The sequence below is a fragment of the Platalea leucorodia genome, assembly GCF_965183815.1.
Source record: "Platalea leucorodia genome assembly, chromosome: 1".
Classification (NCBI taxonomy): domain Eukaryota; kingdom Metazoa; phylum Chordata; class Aves; order Pelecaniformes; family Threskiornithidae; genus Platalea; species Platalea leucorodia.
In genome coordinates, this window is record NC_138823.1 from 2149561 (window position 1) to 2165251 (window position 15691).

Genomic DNA, 15691 nt, shown 5'->3' on the forward strand with positions numbered 1-15691 from the left:
CCTGGTCCTGTTGTCTACCCAGTGCACCCTCCACCTGTGTCTTGTAGAGGACAGGGAGAGGAGAGAGGGAGACGGCATACTCCCACCCACAGCCCCCAAAATCTTGCTCACAGCTCGGGGAGAGGTACTACAGTACCAAAACCCCAACCATGCTGTTTCCAGTGAGTAAGGGATTGCAAGTCAGCTTTCCACTTCTCCTCTTGGTGGTAAACTCTGGTCCCGGCCAAGGGTAAAAACACAGAGAAGAAAAGTATTGGGGTTTAATGCCTTGCTGTTCTCAGCTACAGATGCTTTTTTCCCCAGGATTCGTGGAAACCACCCAAGTCTCTCTAACCACTACAAAAAAGAAGAAATATCAACAAGCGTCAAGGCAAGCCATAGACACTGGGATTATTTAATACCCCTGGGTTTACACATCATGCCTAGAGACAAAGCACTCAGCTTAAACAACCTCAGCTATTGTTCATCACGCAAACCCTCATTTTCTACTCCAGGGAACATGAAAAGAGATGATAGTATGGCAGGAGGTGGGGCCTGCTTTGTAGCTCATTCAATACATTTCTAGCTCAATCAGACTCATTTTTCCAGTAGAATTGGGTCTTGGATCGGAATCGGTACATGGCAAGCCACCAGGAGGTGTGCCATTAAAGCTGGCAGTGAAGAGCGGTGGCAGCCCAGTGACCAGGCAACGAAGGTCCGTGCAAGATGAAGGTGTTTCTGTCTCTTCTGCTAATTGCCATCGCTTGCATGGAGCTCGGTAAGTTCCTACTCTGACTTATCCAAACTTCTGCAGGAGACGCAGCATGGTGGGATGGGGTGTGTCCTGTTCCCTCTGAAGTCCATGCCTCCCACTTTCAGCAGTTTTCAGCAAAAAATCTGTCTTTGGAATATTTCCAGCCTGTCAGATGACCAGGATCATTATGTTCTCATTGGGACTGTTAATTCAGGCTCTTTAGGAAGTGTTACAAGACAAAGTGTGATTATATCGTGTCATTTCTTTAATGTAATTTCCAGCTCTCACTTTTTACTGTTCTTATTCAATCTGACTCTCATCTTCTGGGGTTTTTTTTGGTTGCTTTTTTTTTAATATTTCTGTTCCTCTTTTGATATTTAACCCTGAAGCCAGCTAGTCAGTTTAATGCAGTGTGTGTAGTGGCTCTAATTATATGTTGCATGTGTTGTTTATTAAACTTCAGCCACTAGAAATGGGAAGGATGGGCTGGGACACTAAGCTGGTGGCCCAGGTACTCCAGAGCTGATGTTTCCAGCTCTGTTTAGTAACACACTGTGGTTTGCATGAAGCCAAAGACAGTTTTGGCTGGCCACCTTGGAAAACCAACAAGTGTGAAGTGTTTTGGGGATTTTCCCTATTTGCAGGAGGATTTGCGCATTTGTCACCACAGGGAGCGACCCCCACCATCCTCCCTCCCTCCTTTCTGTCCCTGTTAGGCTACCTGCCACCTCGCTGGAGGGGGTAGGCTTGAAGCACACAGTCAAGGCAGGCAGCCAACAGCAGCCTGATATTGGGGGGGACCCATCTGGGATGTGGATGTAGGGAACAAGCCCTGTGAGTCCAGTCTGTACAAGGATGCCATGCAAACCTTAACCCTCCATTTCCATCAGTGGGATTTAGTTGCTTCTCCTCCATCACCAACTCCACAAAGCCAAACACAGAGGGGTGTTTGGGATATGAGTGTTTTCATTCCCTAGGAAGTAGGGAATCCCCTCATCGCAGGCAGTCCTACATGAGCGGTGATGCCATAACCTCTAATGTTGGAAGGTGACCGCACAGTGGAAAGGACACTGTGGCATAGACCCTCCATCCCTCGATGCTGCCACCAGAATAACTTCTTGCACAAAAACTTATTTTATACTAATGATCCCAAGCTCAGAGTCCGTGTTAGCCTGGGTGGCCAAGGTAAGTCCAATGCAGGGTAAGTGCAGGAGCTGTGATTGTTAATTGGGATATTTGCACGCTCTGCACTACTCCAGATCCAGGCAGTGTAGGGTCTGATTTTATCTGTGCCTGACTGGGATGTGGAGCTATGTTAGGATTTTTTCTTTGTATTTATTTCCTTCTTACGTAAAGATGTTTTCCTTTCTCCATCTTTGGGTCTGCACAGCAGATTCAGCAAGAAAGGGATAAGTGGGTAGACAAAGAAGGGGGTTTTGGAGGATTTTTGGGGAGAGCACAGCTGCTGTTTGGAGAGGCAGACCCAGAGCTGGACCAGTAGCCCTCTCTCTTGTGTAATGCACTGACTATCCTATTATCTCTAAGACATGTGTCCTGGCTCTAGTCACTAGTAGTTCAAAGCCTTGGGGTGCTTGTGCTGTGTCAAGATCAATAGGAGCTTCACGTGCTCACCGCAGCTGCTACAGTAGAGACCAATCATCATTGGTCTCCAGAGCAAGAGATATTTCCTTTCCTCATTATACCCTGTTCATTCTGGGGATTCGTGTCTGCTTGTCAATGGAGAGACAGCAGTTCAGAATAGAACATCATTAATTAACACAGGATGGCTTGGAGAGAAGGGGACTCTATAGTCAGCCCTCCTTAAGGGGCAGGCAGGAATCTGAAAGGCAGAATGGAGCAGGAAAGCAATGGAGCGGGATGCAAATTTGCTCTAGGATTGAGTCACCAACCTAATTTTAACCAACTTAATAAGACTTTGTCAAGAGTTGGGCAGCTGGGGAGCAGAAGCTCCTGCTGTGACCCAGTGCTGCCACATTTCTCCCTTCTGGTCCTTCCCGACTTCTCTGTCCCATTCAGGTAGGTATAATCAGGATGGATGCTTTGATTTGGCGGGCAAACATTGGCAGATTTTGGAACCTTCATAGTGGATTTGGCGAGCAGAATTTTCTTCTGCACACTCTCCTCTGCAAAGCTGGGATAGAACCACGACATATCTGCAGTTCCTCCAAGCTTTCTTCTGAGCATGAGTGGACTCTGTGTAATTTTGCCATTTTCTGGAAAGACAGTCAGCCTTGAAGGGTGGAAGATCTGCCATACTGGCAGATCTTGCCATACTTCCCTGCCAAGTGAAGCTAGCAAAATCTCTTCTAAGAAATTCCAAGATTTTCTGCTTTTTTATCTCTTCTTTTGCTTTCAGCACTCTTAAAAGAATGTGCTATAACTAAATTGAAATATTTTAGCTTTTTATATTTACCTCTTCTTTTAAAGGAGGCTTCTAATATGTCTCTATTCCTTTTTATAGTGTGATTCCATTTTTAAGCTACTGTATGTCTGCTTGTCTATGTGTAAGTTCATAAGCTCTTAAAACAAAAAGGGACCACTACAGTTTTGTTATCTGCACAAACATCTACCCTTCACAAATAGACCAGACAGATATTCCAAAGCTTGCTTAAAGCAGGGCTTTTAGACCACAGGTCTTTAAGTCTCCAAGTTATGGTGTTTCTTCCCTGCTCTGTGAGATGTCAGCTGACTATTGCTGCTGAAGAGCTGCCTCATTTGCAAAAGTAAAGTTGTTTTATTCCAGCTTTTGGTTATTTTACTGTGTTATACACTTCCTGATCTGCTATCTTTTCCATGTCAAAAAGAAAATACTCATAGCTATAGCTGCTATTTAACATATTTAGCTGTGTTGGAACCTGCTAGTCTCAGTAAGGTTAATGAAAATACTGGGTTTCAACCTGTTGGGGACAATGTTCTCTTAACTTGACGTCCCTTTGTGTTTATTGTTTGACTGCTTTTTGTGGTTTTTCTTTTTTTTATTTTTCCAAAGAGGAACAAAAATTCTGTGGCTTTGAGTTATCCAGTGACGAGTATCATGAAATCTGAGACTAATGACCCAGCTTCCTCCCTAAAGATGTATTTAACAGCTGTCAGACATAGAATTGAATCAAACAAAACATCAGTTCACAATGAGCAAAACAGAATAATAAAGTGAGCTTTGAATAAAAGCAAGATATTTGCTGGGTCTGTTTATAAAAGGGCTCTTTTGGCTTACTAGTTAGGGTGAAGTTATATTATTTATTTTCATAAGGCAAGCCTTGCCTGAGCCTGCTGTTATGACACCCCATTTTAGGTGTGCTGAGATGAGCTGAATTGTTTTTCTTTTTCAATTGGGCTTAAAGAGATTTCAGCAGGGCTGTCACACAGATGGGGTGAGAACTGCTTTCCAGATAGACCAAGGAGGGGCTGCTGGTCTGTGATGGTACCAAAATGCATTGCTATACCTGTAAGGCACACAGATTCCAGTGTCTGGCTGGGGGGTGGAAAAGAGGACCTAGATCAGGTGTTGGGTTCCTCAGAAATACCTGCAAAGAGCAAAGTTCCCTGGAAATCTTGTCCAAAAATGGCTTCCTTGGTGACAGGAAATACTGGATGCTATTTTGGCTTGATATTTTTAGCTTGGAGTGCTCTGGAAATACTGCATCACAACAATCTGGGCTCTTCAGCATCTCTTTCTAAAACCTCTTCATCTCAAAAGACTTTAGGCACTGAAGGACTTGGGCTGTGGTTATTCTGCATGTCTAGGAGCTAATTGGCACCTGCAGGTTTGTGAGGGTCTTTGCAGCTCAACAGGGAGGTGATGAAGAGCATCTAGGAACTGGTGAGTGATGAGGCAGGGTGAGCTACCTTGGACTGGATTTGGGGACTTGGGTACTGAAGTCTGTTTTTATGTTCTGTGTCTGGAGTGGTACGTGTCCCAAGGAGTCTGTTATTACAGCCACTGTCATCTTTTTAAAATAACTTTTTACACATTCTTCTCATGAAACCAGAGTCTCAGCACAAGGGAAGGGTTGTGCTTAATTTGTTCTCATGGCTCAGTAAATTTGATGGAGACAGTTCCTTCTCTTCGGGACACTCTCCTACCCAAGAGGTCCCAGTCTTTGACAAGAGCTGACAGAATGGACAGCACCAGATTAAATTCTCCCTGCTGCAACTCACATTCAAGTCTGACTTCTCTTTGTATCCAGATCCTTCACCAAGGGGAATTCATGCTTGACCAGCTTGATAAACTTCTGTGATGAAATGACTGGCCTGGTAGATGAGCAGAGAGCAGTGGATATTGTCTACCTGGACAAGGTAGACAAGGTCTTTGACACTGTCTCCCATAAGATCCTCATAGACAAGCTGGTGAGGTATGGGCTGGATGAGCAGCCAGTGAGGTGGGCTGAAAATTGTCTGAAAGGCCAAGCCCAGGGCGTGGTGATCACTGGCACAAAGTCTACTTGAAGGCTAGTAACTTGAGGTGTACCACAGATGTCAGTACTGGATCCAGTCCTGTTTAACATTGTCATTAATGATCTGGACCATGGGGCAGTGTGTACCCTTAGCAAGTTTGTAGATGACACAAGACTGGGAGGAGTGGCTGATACGCCAGAGGGTTGTGCTGCCATCCAGAGGGACCTTGCCAGGCTGGGGAAATGGGCTGACAGGAACCTCATGCAATTCAACAAGGGGAAGTGCAAAGTCATACACCTGGGGAGGAACAACCCCATGCACCAACATATACTGGGGGCCATCCAGCTGGAAAGCAGATTGGCTGAAAAAGACCTGGGGGTCCTGGTGGACACCAGGTTGAACACGAGCCAGCAATGTGCCCTTGCAGCAAAGAAGGCTAATGGCATCCTGGGTTGCATTAGTTGAAGTATTGCCAGCAGGTCCAGGGAGGTGATCCTTCCTCTCTACTCAGCACTGGTGAGGCCACACCTGGAGTACTGTGTTCAGTTCTGGGCTCCCCACTAAAAGAGAGACATGGACATGGAGACAGTCCAAAGAAAGGACACAAAGTTGAGCACCTCTCCTCTGAGGAAAAGCTGAGAGAGCTGGGCCATCAGGAAACACTTCGTTACTGTGAGGGTGACTGAGTGCTGGCACAGGTTGCCCAGGGAGTTTGTGGAGTCTCCATGTTTGGAGATATTAAAAAACCCAGCTGGATATGGTCCTGGGCAACTGGCTCTAAGTGGTCCTGCTTGAGCAGGGGGATTGGACCAGGTGACCTCCAGAGGTCCCTTCCAACCTCCACCATTCTGTGATTCTGTGAGTTTGTGAGTCTATGATCTCTTTCTAAGGCAAAGGCAAGGAGAAAAGCAGATGCAAAGTAAGAACAGAGTTGAGGTAAACCAGCTACAAGTCTGTTTACCCTCCTGTGGGAATAACACAGATTAAAGCAGAACAGTTAGATACCTGGCATAAACATGTGAAGCAGGGCCTATTGACTACTTGTGATAATGATTAAAATAAAAACATCTTGCTAATTGCACAATTGAAGTATTGGACTTCTTCTGGGTACCTGCATGTCTTAGCTGTCTCCTGGCACCTGGGGCAAGATCTTCAAAGAATTGAGGCACTGAGATGTCACATTTTGCAAATTCTGTCTGCTGGCATCCAGCCACCTGGCAGAATAGTCAGCCCTGTCTTAGGCAACAGAATTACCCCCCCAGTGGTAAGGAGGAAGTAGGTAGGTCAAGCAGCTCCTCCTTGCTATTTTCATTAATTTACTCCTGATTTTTTTTATCCTCCTCCTCATTTCTCTTGGAGTTGGGATGTCCCAGCAGATTCAGCCCGTATTTACTGCATGTTCTAGGGTGCAGATCCAAAAATTAAGTAAAATTACCTTTATACTCTCTTGCAGACTATTTATGACCTATCTGCAAAAAAAAGCCAACCTAGCAAACCCCCGATAACAAAGCAAGAGCAGAAGGACCATCTTTGCGCCCCAAACATTCAGCAGCCTGGTTTTGATAGGACCTTCCTGTATTATGGGGTCTTCTGTATGTGTGGCTCTGTCTTGCTTGACTTGTTACAGGGAGTCCGAGCCCACATCTGCGACTGTGCTTTGACCACCAGACTACTGTATTTATCATTCCCATTGATACAAATATTCCATTCCTGTTCTCAGTATGAGTATTTTGGAGACATACCCTCCCCAGAGGTACCTGGAGGGGCATGGACAGAATCTGGTGGTCCACACTTAGGGCAACCTCATGTTTTTCCTCCTTGCAGCCCAAACCTTGCGATGTTACACTTGCCACGAACCTACATCTGTTGATAAGTGCCTGACGATCCAGAACTGCATGAAGAATGAAACCATGTGCAAGACTACTATGTATTCCCTGGAGGATGGTAAGGACAATTACTTCTTTGTCCATATTTTTAACATGAGTCAGCATTTCTACAGGGAAGACGGCTGGTGTGGGGACCAGTAACTTTTCTCACTTAAATATATAAGCCTGGAAGAGAGTTCCTGCAGGGCAGAGAGCAGTCTCCTGCTGTTGTGGAAAGCAGTCTTCATGTGAGTGAATACTTAGTGAATGCAAGCTCATAGTTAATGCTCAGTGTTGAGTGTAGTTAGAAAAAACATGTTGACTTGAGCTTGAGGCATGGAGCTGAAGAGTTCTGGCTCTCCAAACCCATTTGCATGACTCGCACAATGGGTGTGCTCTCCTAACCCAAGAACTATTTATGAAAGCTGGGTGGAGTAGAGAGGGCAGTAGGGATGAACCAAGCTCAGTAAGGTGGGGACACCAACTTCTGGTCATTTGGTGGCAAAACAGAAATGCCCCTGAGTTTTCTGGAGCTCTCAGGAAGGCATCGTTAGTCTGACTGGTGACCCTACAGGTCATAACCTGTCCAAATAAAGAAATGCACTATGAAGATGGAGGCTCTCTCTTTTGCATGGTCTTGCTGATAAGGCTCTGGTCACACATGGGAGAGGCAGGAGACAGTGACCAGAGTCAAAACAGAGGCAGAAAAAGTGCCTAATTGACCTTTTTCAGGGTAAAGCTGATCCAGGTAGGACACAGAGGACGCAAGGTGCTGTTCAGCTTGCAGCCACTCAGTGGGAACTATTTCCTACGTTCCTGGAAGGAAGTAGACCAATTGTGTTTGAACTGGAGCTAAGACTTTGGTGGTGAAGGCAGCTAATATTTCACTCGGGACAAGGAGAGTTCTCCTTCATTCCTCCGATTCCTAACTGTTCCTTCTTTCTTGCTTTGTTGTAGTTTATCCCTTCACGGGAATCTCGACTGTCACCAAGATGTGCTCTTCCATATGCATCCCATCTGACGTGGATGGGATTGGCATGACGCGCCCTGTCTCCTGCTGTTACTCTGACTTGTGCAATTCTGATGGTGCAGCTAGTTTGAGGATCAGCTTTGTGCCAGTTGGGTTGCTAGCAAGTTCCCTTTGTGCCCTCCTCTGGACCAGACTGTGAGGAGCTGGTGGGGAGATCTTTCATGCTGAAGAACCCAATGAAGAAGAGAATAAACCCCTGCCAGCCCACGTTTCTGTTTGGATGCCTCATGGACAACCCTCAACAGCTCCCAGAAATTGCTTTTTTAGTACCCACCCTTTTCCCACGACCAAGAGAGAAGCAAAGCTCAGGAAGTCCCGAGACAAATTTTTGAATTGACTCTTCAACAGCTCCCATAAAATTAACTCCGGAGTTTCTTTGCTATGCTGGTCTGGTTGGTTTTGACCTAAAAAATTCTGCTGTATGAAGTATATTTAAAGCAAAAAACCTTGCACCAAGAACCTTCCGTTCCTCCTTAGAGCATTTTTTTCCCCGGGTGTTAGCCAGCAGAATAGCTGAATTGACCAGTCTTCTCAGATGAAATTCAGTTATGTGGCAGGTCCTCTCCCCCCCCGCCCCAGTTTTGTGCTGGATCTTTGTGCTGTCTAGATCTCCTTCTTTGTACACAAGAAATTAAGGAGACAATTCTGTGTCCAAAATATGAAGCAGGAGACTAAACTTCTCATGCCAGTGATCTGGTCCAAAGAGGTTAAAATCTCTTGTTTTCTGTACCCTTTTAAGCAGAATAAAAAGAATGTTGCATTAAAACTGTAGTGACCACTAAATTTATTTATAGTGCACCTGTACTCTGATAAAATTTAATATTTAATTCTATTTATTTTATTTTATTTTATTTTATTTTATTTTATTTTATTTTATTTTATTTTATTTTATTTTATTTTTATTTTATTTATTTCCAAACTCCTGTGCCACCTTTCAGTATTGTTTATACAGTGAGATGAGTTAGGTTTTGAGGTCAGTCTTGCAGCAGATGTGTAAGACATTTCCCATTATCCCCCACTGCAGTGGCCTTCCATCAACATTTCTTCTACCAACTCCACTGGTATGAAACTATCTTTACTGGGAAGATTAGGTGATTCGTGTAATGGCTCTGGCCTGAATTTAGAGTTCAGTGGAATGACTTTCCCCCTTGCTTCAATCCTCTAGAGCATCATCTTCAATTCCTTGTATGTTGGTGAGGGCTCCTACATTTTTATGTTGTCTGGTCTGATTCTGCATTTTTATATAATCTCCTTTTCAAGATCTACCAGCAAAAATGTCCTTCTCCAACTATCACTCTGCCTGTGATACTTGAAATTATCACTAAAGATGTGATTTAAAGTCTTCTGTGTAACAATGCATAAAAGCAGGTTTCCAAGAGAGGTGGTACAATTCCCATCCTTGGAAGTTTTCATAACTCAGCTGGATGAAGTCCTGAGAAACCTGGGCTGACCTCACAGCTGAGAGCTTTGATCAGGAACTTGGTTTGGACACTTCCCGAGTTCCCCATTCCAATCTGAGTTTCCTGTGATCTTATGATGCACCCACTGAGATCACCAGAGCACAAACCATTATTTCCAGGCACGTTGCAAAGTCTGGCAGATGTTTCTGTAATGATTTTCACCTGTCCTACATTGCTTCCTATTGCCAAAATGAGATCAAATTTGGAACGAATTGCAATTCTGGATTCACACACAGCTCCCAGGTTGCTCAAATATAATTCCTTTACTGGAACAATTTTGCATAAGTGGTCAGGGTGCTGCACTGGCATGGAGGTGGCTGGATGAACCACATCCCTGGCTATGGAAGGACTTCAAAAATGAGCCGCAGGCTTGCTTTAGCTGGCACCGGGTGCTTTGCAGTGCCCTCTACCTATGAGCCATGCTCAGAGCTCAGTCCCCAGAGGTGTGCGATATGTTTTGGGCTTTCTGCTGTACAAGTGTGGTACATGGAGGTTCTCCCTTTTTATCTGCCAGTTCTGGCAGTCAGCAATTTCAGGTTTTGCTGGCCCAGGGGCTGCATCAGGACCACTGTGTATGGTAACCAACAATGAAACACCACCAAAATGTCTTATTGCACATTGATTTTATTCACACTCCCAGCCTTCACAGCACCCTTTTAGGCTTAATGCCCCCATTTCATTAAGGGTAGTTTGTTTCTCTTTCAAACCCTCTGCCTCACAGTTTCATTCAGACCCCTTGTTCTCATAGATGAGCGTTAGTGAGACTGCTCCCTGTCTACCTTTTCTACACCATTTATGTTATATAGCCCTGTGGCCACCCTGGTAGCTCTTTTCCAAGGCAAAGATCCCTTGTCTAAAGCCAGGTATCACTCATGAACCCATGAGTACGTGAACCCATCTGTACTCCAGGTACTGAGTGCAATAGAGAGAGGACCATTAAAAATCCTGAATGAACAGCATGGGGAAAGAAGGGTGTCAAATATTCTCACCAGTCACAGGACATGCATGAGTGCCAAGACGTGAAGCGGGCACTTCACGTTCTTGCTGTGCTACTGCTAAGACCTAACACAAGGGATTTGTCATGCACTGGTAGAATGCAATGGTGACAGGCCACTGGGTTCCATCATGGCCACCTCTGCTTTTCATTGCATCACTGAATGACATTTGTTACATCCAGAAGCCCAGGGCACTTCACCATAGCTGATAACTTTCTTCTACAATCTGAAGAAACTGAAGTTTCCCTAAAAGCAAAGCTGGAGCTTTATGTGGATAAGCATTTCCTCATCTCTGTCCACCGACACTTGTGTCAAACCTTATTTTATCTTCTTTCTCCAAACAAAGCCGAAGAGAGCCCCATTTATTTTACATTGTTGTAAATGGAGGGTTTATTAGGATGTGGTCAAAATACCTGGCTACTCATTCACTTGTTAGGGAAAAAATATTAGACATTTCCTGTTCACTGTCCAGAAGTGTATGTATGTCAGCACTTCTGCACGTGAGACCAACATTAATTACGTACTAGCAAAACTTGGAAAGAAACACAGCTTTCACAGATTTTTCACTGCACAGCACTGCTCTTTTTCTCAGATGTGAGTTACTGGGCTCAGACTACCCTGTCCATACCCTGCATTGGTTGATAAGCAGTGCAGTCATGGCCCAGAACATCACAAAATTATCATGTCAAAGAGCATTTAAAAACAAATACATCAGGAGCCAGATTATTGTGTTATATCGTCATCTTAGAGAACAACACTAAAAATACCACTGCAGTCATGAACACTGGGAGTACAAAAGTCATGGGCAGAGATAGTGAAAATGCTTGAAACCAAGCCATTTCTGGGCTTGGGAAGGTGAACTGAGCATATCTGGCTGGTGGAGCTAAAGTCATGTCGCCAGAAAGGTGCACAGAAGAAAAACCATTGCCTCTCAATCGCAAGAGATGACGCTATAGCCATGGAGCCCAAGAAACTCGGTACTGACATTGCTAGTAATAGGCCACACTCTTTTTATTGAGTTTGCAAGTCCTGAGGGCTGAGGCTTGTTGGGCTTGCTTTGTCTGAACTTGTCTTGACCTGCCTTCAGCTTTGTTTTTACTTTGCTCAGGTGTAACAGCAGTTTTCCTAATTAGCCAGGTGGCTATGCCTAATTTGCTTTACTTTTGTTTATCTTTGTATGGCGCAACTGTAAGTTTACATAGATAGCCCTAACAAGTTGTTGTATGTAGAATGAGTTATTTATGACTGACGTAATGATGGGGTGTAAAGGAATACAGACGTGGTACAGCAGCAGAGACCTGGAGAGGTGGAGCTGCACGACAGGGCACAGAGGAGTGTAGGCATGGGGTGGTAAGAGATTGGGCACTGGTTTGGCGTTAGAGACCCCTTGGCTATAAACAACTCACCAACAGTCAGTTAAAGAAATGCAGACCCAGAGGTGGACAAAATTTGCTTTATGGATAACAAAGAGAACAAAGAGCAAATATCAAACCAATGCACCGTACATGGTAAAATCAGATGTGAGGTGGACCTGCACCTTCTAACCAGGAAAGAAAGAGCGAAGTGTAAAAGTGTTTAGGCAAACATAATCCAAATGATAAAATCCCAGTGGATTCTCATTGGAGGAAGAAGAATCCATTTCCACCATCATACTCCTCCCAATGGAGGGCTCAGCATGCAGATGACGCACTGTACCTCCCTGTAAGGTGGAAGGCAGCAACATTAATGGAAGAGTGAACATAACACCAGGAAAATGGGTAGAAACTTCTAAGTATGTATATAACAATTTTAACTGTACTGTTATTGAAACTTTTTCTGTAATTGTAATGATTATTTCCTTTTTATGTCTGTAAGAATTTGATCTTCAGTAATCATAATTCTTTGATTAGACTGTTAAGATTTCATACATAATAATAATAAATTCTTGGCTTTACATGTAAGATCTCTTTTCTTTTTGCCCATAACAAGTTTTCGAGTGTAACAAGAATATGGAGATTCCCAGCTGGGTATGGAGAGATGGCTAGGTAGACAGATGCTTGAGTAGATCTTATCTCAAGGGCTGCTGATTTGGCTGTGGTGCACATCAGTATCTCCACAGGAGATGGTCAGTCTAGCTCCTAACACTGAAGGGATCTTTGTTGTATCTGAGAAACTCATAATCAGGGGACATGTTATTCTGAGGAGCAGTGATTTTGAAAATGACTGGAGTGTTGTGGGTAGGCATCTGAAGAAGAGCTCCTAGGGAGACACCAAACCCCTTTGGATTATTGCTGTGTTTTCAGCAGAACGTAACACCACAAGGCTGGGAAGGTTATGTCACCTCTCTGCTCTGGACCAGTGGGGCTTCTTGTGGCAGGACATGGGGGAGAGAAGTAATGAGCAACACTTTTCTCCTTCTTTCTTTTGTGCCATACCATTGCTTGAAAATGCTCATACTATGAGTTCGAGGATGAACAGTGCAAGTGCTTCCATGAGGAAAGGAAATCTGGTAACACAGGACTCTTCTCTTACCAAGAACTTGGGTGGATTCTCTCTAAGGCGAAATATGTTTTGTAGAGTAGTGTAACTGAGAATGGGGCAGAATCACAGTGTTGACATCTACACTCGAGCCGTTCCTTGTGGCTCCCTTGAGAATCAGTGGAAAGACAGAGAATCACAATTAATTTGACCAGGACACAATTAATTTGATGTGTTGTTAACATCTATTCTAGGATGAAGTAGGCTGGAAATGGCTATTTCTTAGTGGTGGCTGTTCAAGGATCTTGAATTAATAGTTCTGGTGGAGCCTTCCGTATTAAAAACGTCCAAGTTTTGGTGAGATGGGCCCTATCTTCAGTGTCTTTTCACGTTTGTGCCAAGCCTCGTATCACAACAAGCCAGAACAAGGAGCATATGCTACGAAAGAAAGTAAACTGTGACTGTGCAGCAGTCCTTGGTGGGGATTTCTCCAGCTATGCCAAAGCCACAGAGGCAGGCATGTAGCAAATTGGGCTGACCACAAAAGGTGACACCTGGGAGAAAATCAGAAAGTCCCAACACCCCGACTGTCCTGTGGTTTTATTAGAGGTGAGCGGTAAGAATTCTTCATACAGCTGCGTGCTTTTACAATGCACTTGAGCCAAGGAGATTTTTTGAGATCCCCACCAGTTAAAAAGCATTAGACACAACTGATTGCAGCCACTTCTCAGTGCTCATGCTCCATGACTTTAGCTTGTGTATCTGTGTAGCTGTCATTGCCTTGACAAGCCACATGCGGGGGAGGCTAATCTTCCCCTCCCTTCATTGGCCATGGATGCGTCACCTCTTTGATCTCTGGCCAGTTTGTCAGCATATTTCCCACATTTCAGCTATTATGGCAGAATCACAAGTCCTGGATGAGATCTGGTCTGAAAAGCAGAAAATCTATGTGGGTGAGGCGCTGTGCTTTGTAGTTGCACCCCCAGACCAAAACAGAGCTCTTAAACCATGGAGCAATGCTTTCTGGTTAAACACAAACCTGAACCTCTCTTGCAAGGAGCAGGTAGCATGGCATGCAAAATTAGTATATAGCTCTGTTCCCACTGACCTGGTGTAAAAGCTGTCTGCACCTAGGCTGTTTCTGGAAATGACGTCTCTGTGTATTTATTTCCCCCTCAACAGTCACAGAAGGGCTTTTTTTGTTCATTTTTGCTAAAATGTAATTCCCTCCTCATCCAGGTCACCTCCAGATCCATCTGTTTTTTCTGGTCCTCCTCACTCCTGGGGGCTGTTCAAGGCCTATGCTCTCCCTGAAGGCTTTGCCTGCATTTGTTTGGGAATGAGTCTTCTGCTCATTTATGGCCTCTGCCCCTAAGTTCTCCTAATATCTTGGGTCTGTTGCCTCTTATCCTGTCACCATGCATCTTCAAGAAGAGTCTGGCTCAGTCTTCTTTATGCCTTCCCATTGGGTAGTTGTAGAGAGCAATAAGGTCTCCCCTTCCCCTTCTCTTCTCCAGGGTGAAGAAAACCAGTCCTTCAGCCTTTCCTCATACCTCCTGGGCTCCAGCCCCCTGAAAACCTCTGCTGGAGTTGCTCTGGTTTCTCAACATCTTTCTAGTACTGGCGTACTGGAAGGTATTTGTTATGATTTTACTAGTATCTCAGCTCCTCAACCAGAAAGCTAAATGACATTTTTCCTTCTCATTTGCTTTTGTCTCCTTTAAGTTAGGAGACGGTCCTGGTTCCAGCTGCGATAGAGTTAATTTTCCTCCTAGTAGCTGGTACAGTGCTGTGGTTTGGATTTAGCATGAGAATAATATGATAACACACTGATGTTTTAGTTGTTGCTAAGCAGTGCTTATATTAAGTCAAGGACTTTTCAGCCTCTCATGTGCTGCCAGTGAGAAGCTGGGAAGGGGCACAGCCAGCACAGCTGACCCAGACTGGCCAAAGGGCTATTCCATACCATATGACGTCATTAACCCCAGTTAATTTTTGTAGATCAATCTGGCTGTAGCTCATTGCTTCAGCTACCAACCTGAGAGCCCTTTCCCTGGGCCATGGAGCCATCTCAGACAGGTTTCTACAGGGAGCAGCGGATATCAGCCAGGACTCTCAATAAACACAACATCACTGTATGCAGAGCTAAGCTACCTACCTATTTCTCTGAATATGTTGTGTTTTCTCCCTTTCCCCAGTGGCACAGCACAGGGAATGTGTTGGCTGGGCAGGTGAACACTCTGCTTGGAAGCCTTCCAGGTAAAATCCAGCTTTGTGACTGTATGATATAGCACAGGCAAGGAAACTGGGAGGCAGCAGACACCCCTGCCAGAAAGCTCCTGGTTTGAGAGCTGGCACGGCTGCCCCTGAAAGGCATGAGAGGCCCAGAGCTGTGTTGTGCTTCCAGTCCTCACAGGGTAGTTTGAATCTATTGTGTTTGCTAATTCTTTCTCAGAGGAGGCCAAGGCATTTGTGACCTCCCGCTGAGATCGCAGAGCCATTCACTAATATCCATAGGAGGAGACACGGAGATTTCCTTTTATGCCCCTGCCTGAACATGCACTTTGCTGCTGCTGCTAACGTGAGCTGCAGTCTGAAGTTCAAGCTGTGCTGGTGCTCTCCCCTCTGGAAGAGCATTGCTCCAGTTCCCTGCTCTCTGCAGAGTTGCACAGCAGGACCTCATCTCATTTACTGCTTATTTATTATTCACAGCTGTTCTCATTTGCTGTGTTTCT

At 44.8% G+C, this 15691-nt stretch overlaps 1 protein-coding gene across 1 annotated transcript; it reads left to right on the forward strand.

Annotated features, from left to right (window-relative positions):
* Nucleotides 1-705: 705 nt before the first annotated feature.
* LOC309588153 (ly6/PLAUR domain-containing protein 2-like) lies at nt 706-8183 on the forward strand (the record flags this gene model as incomplete). Its single annotated transcript, XM_082307076.1, has 3 exons — nt 706-757; nt 6974-7093; nt 7972-8183. The coding sequence occupies 3 exons, from the start codon at nt 706-708 to the stop codon at nt 8181-8183; spliced, it is 384 nt and encodes a 127-aa protein (XP_082163202.1).
* Nucleotides 8184-15691: the final 7508 nt, after the last annotated feature.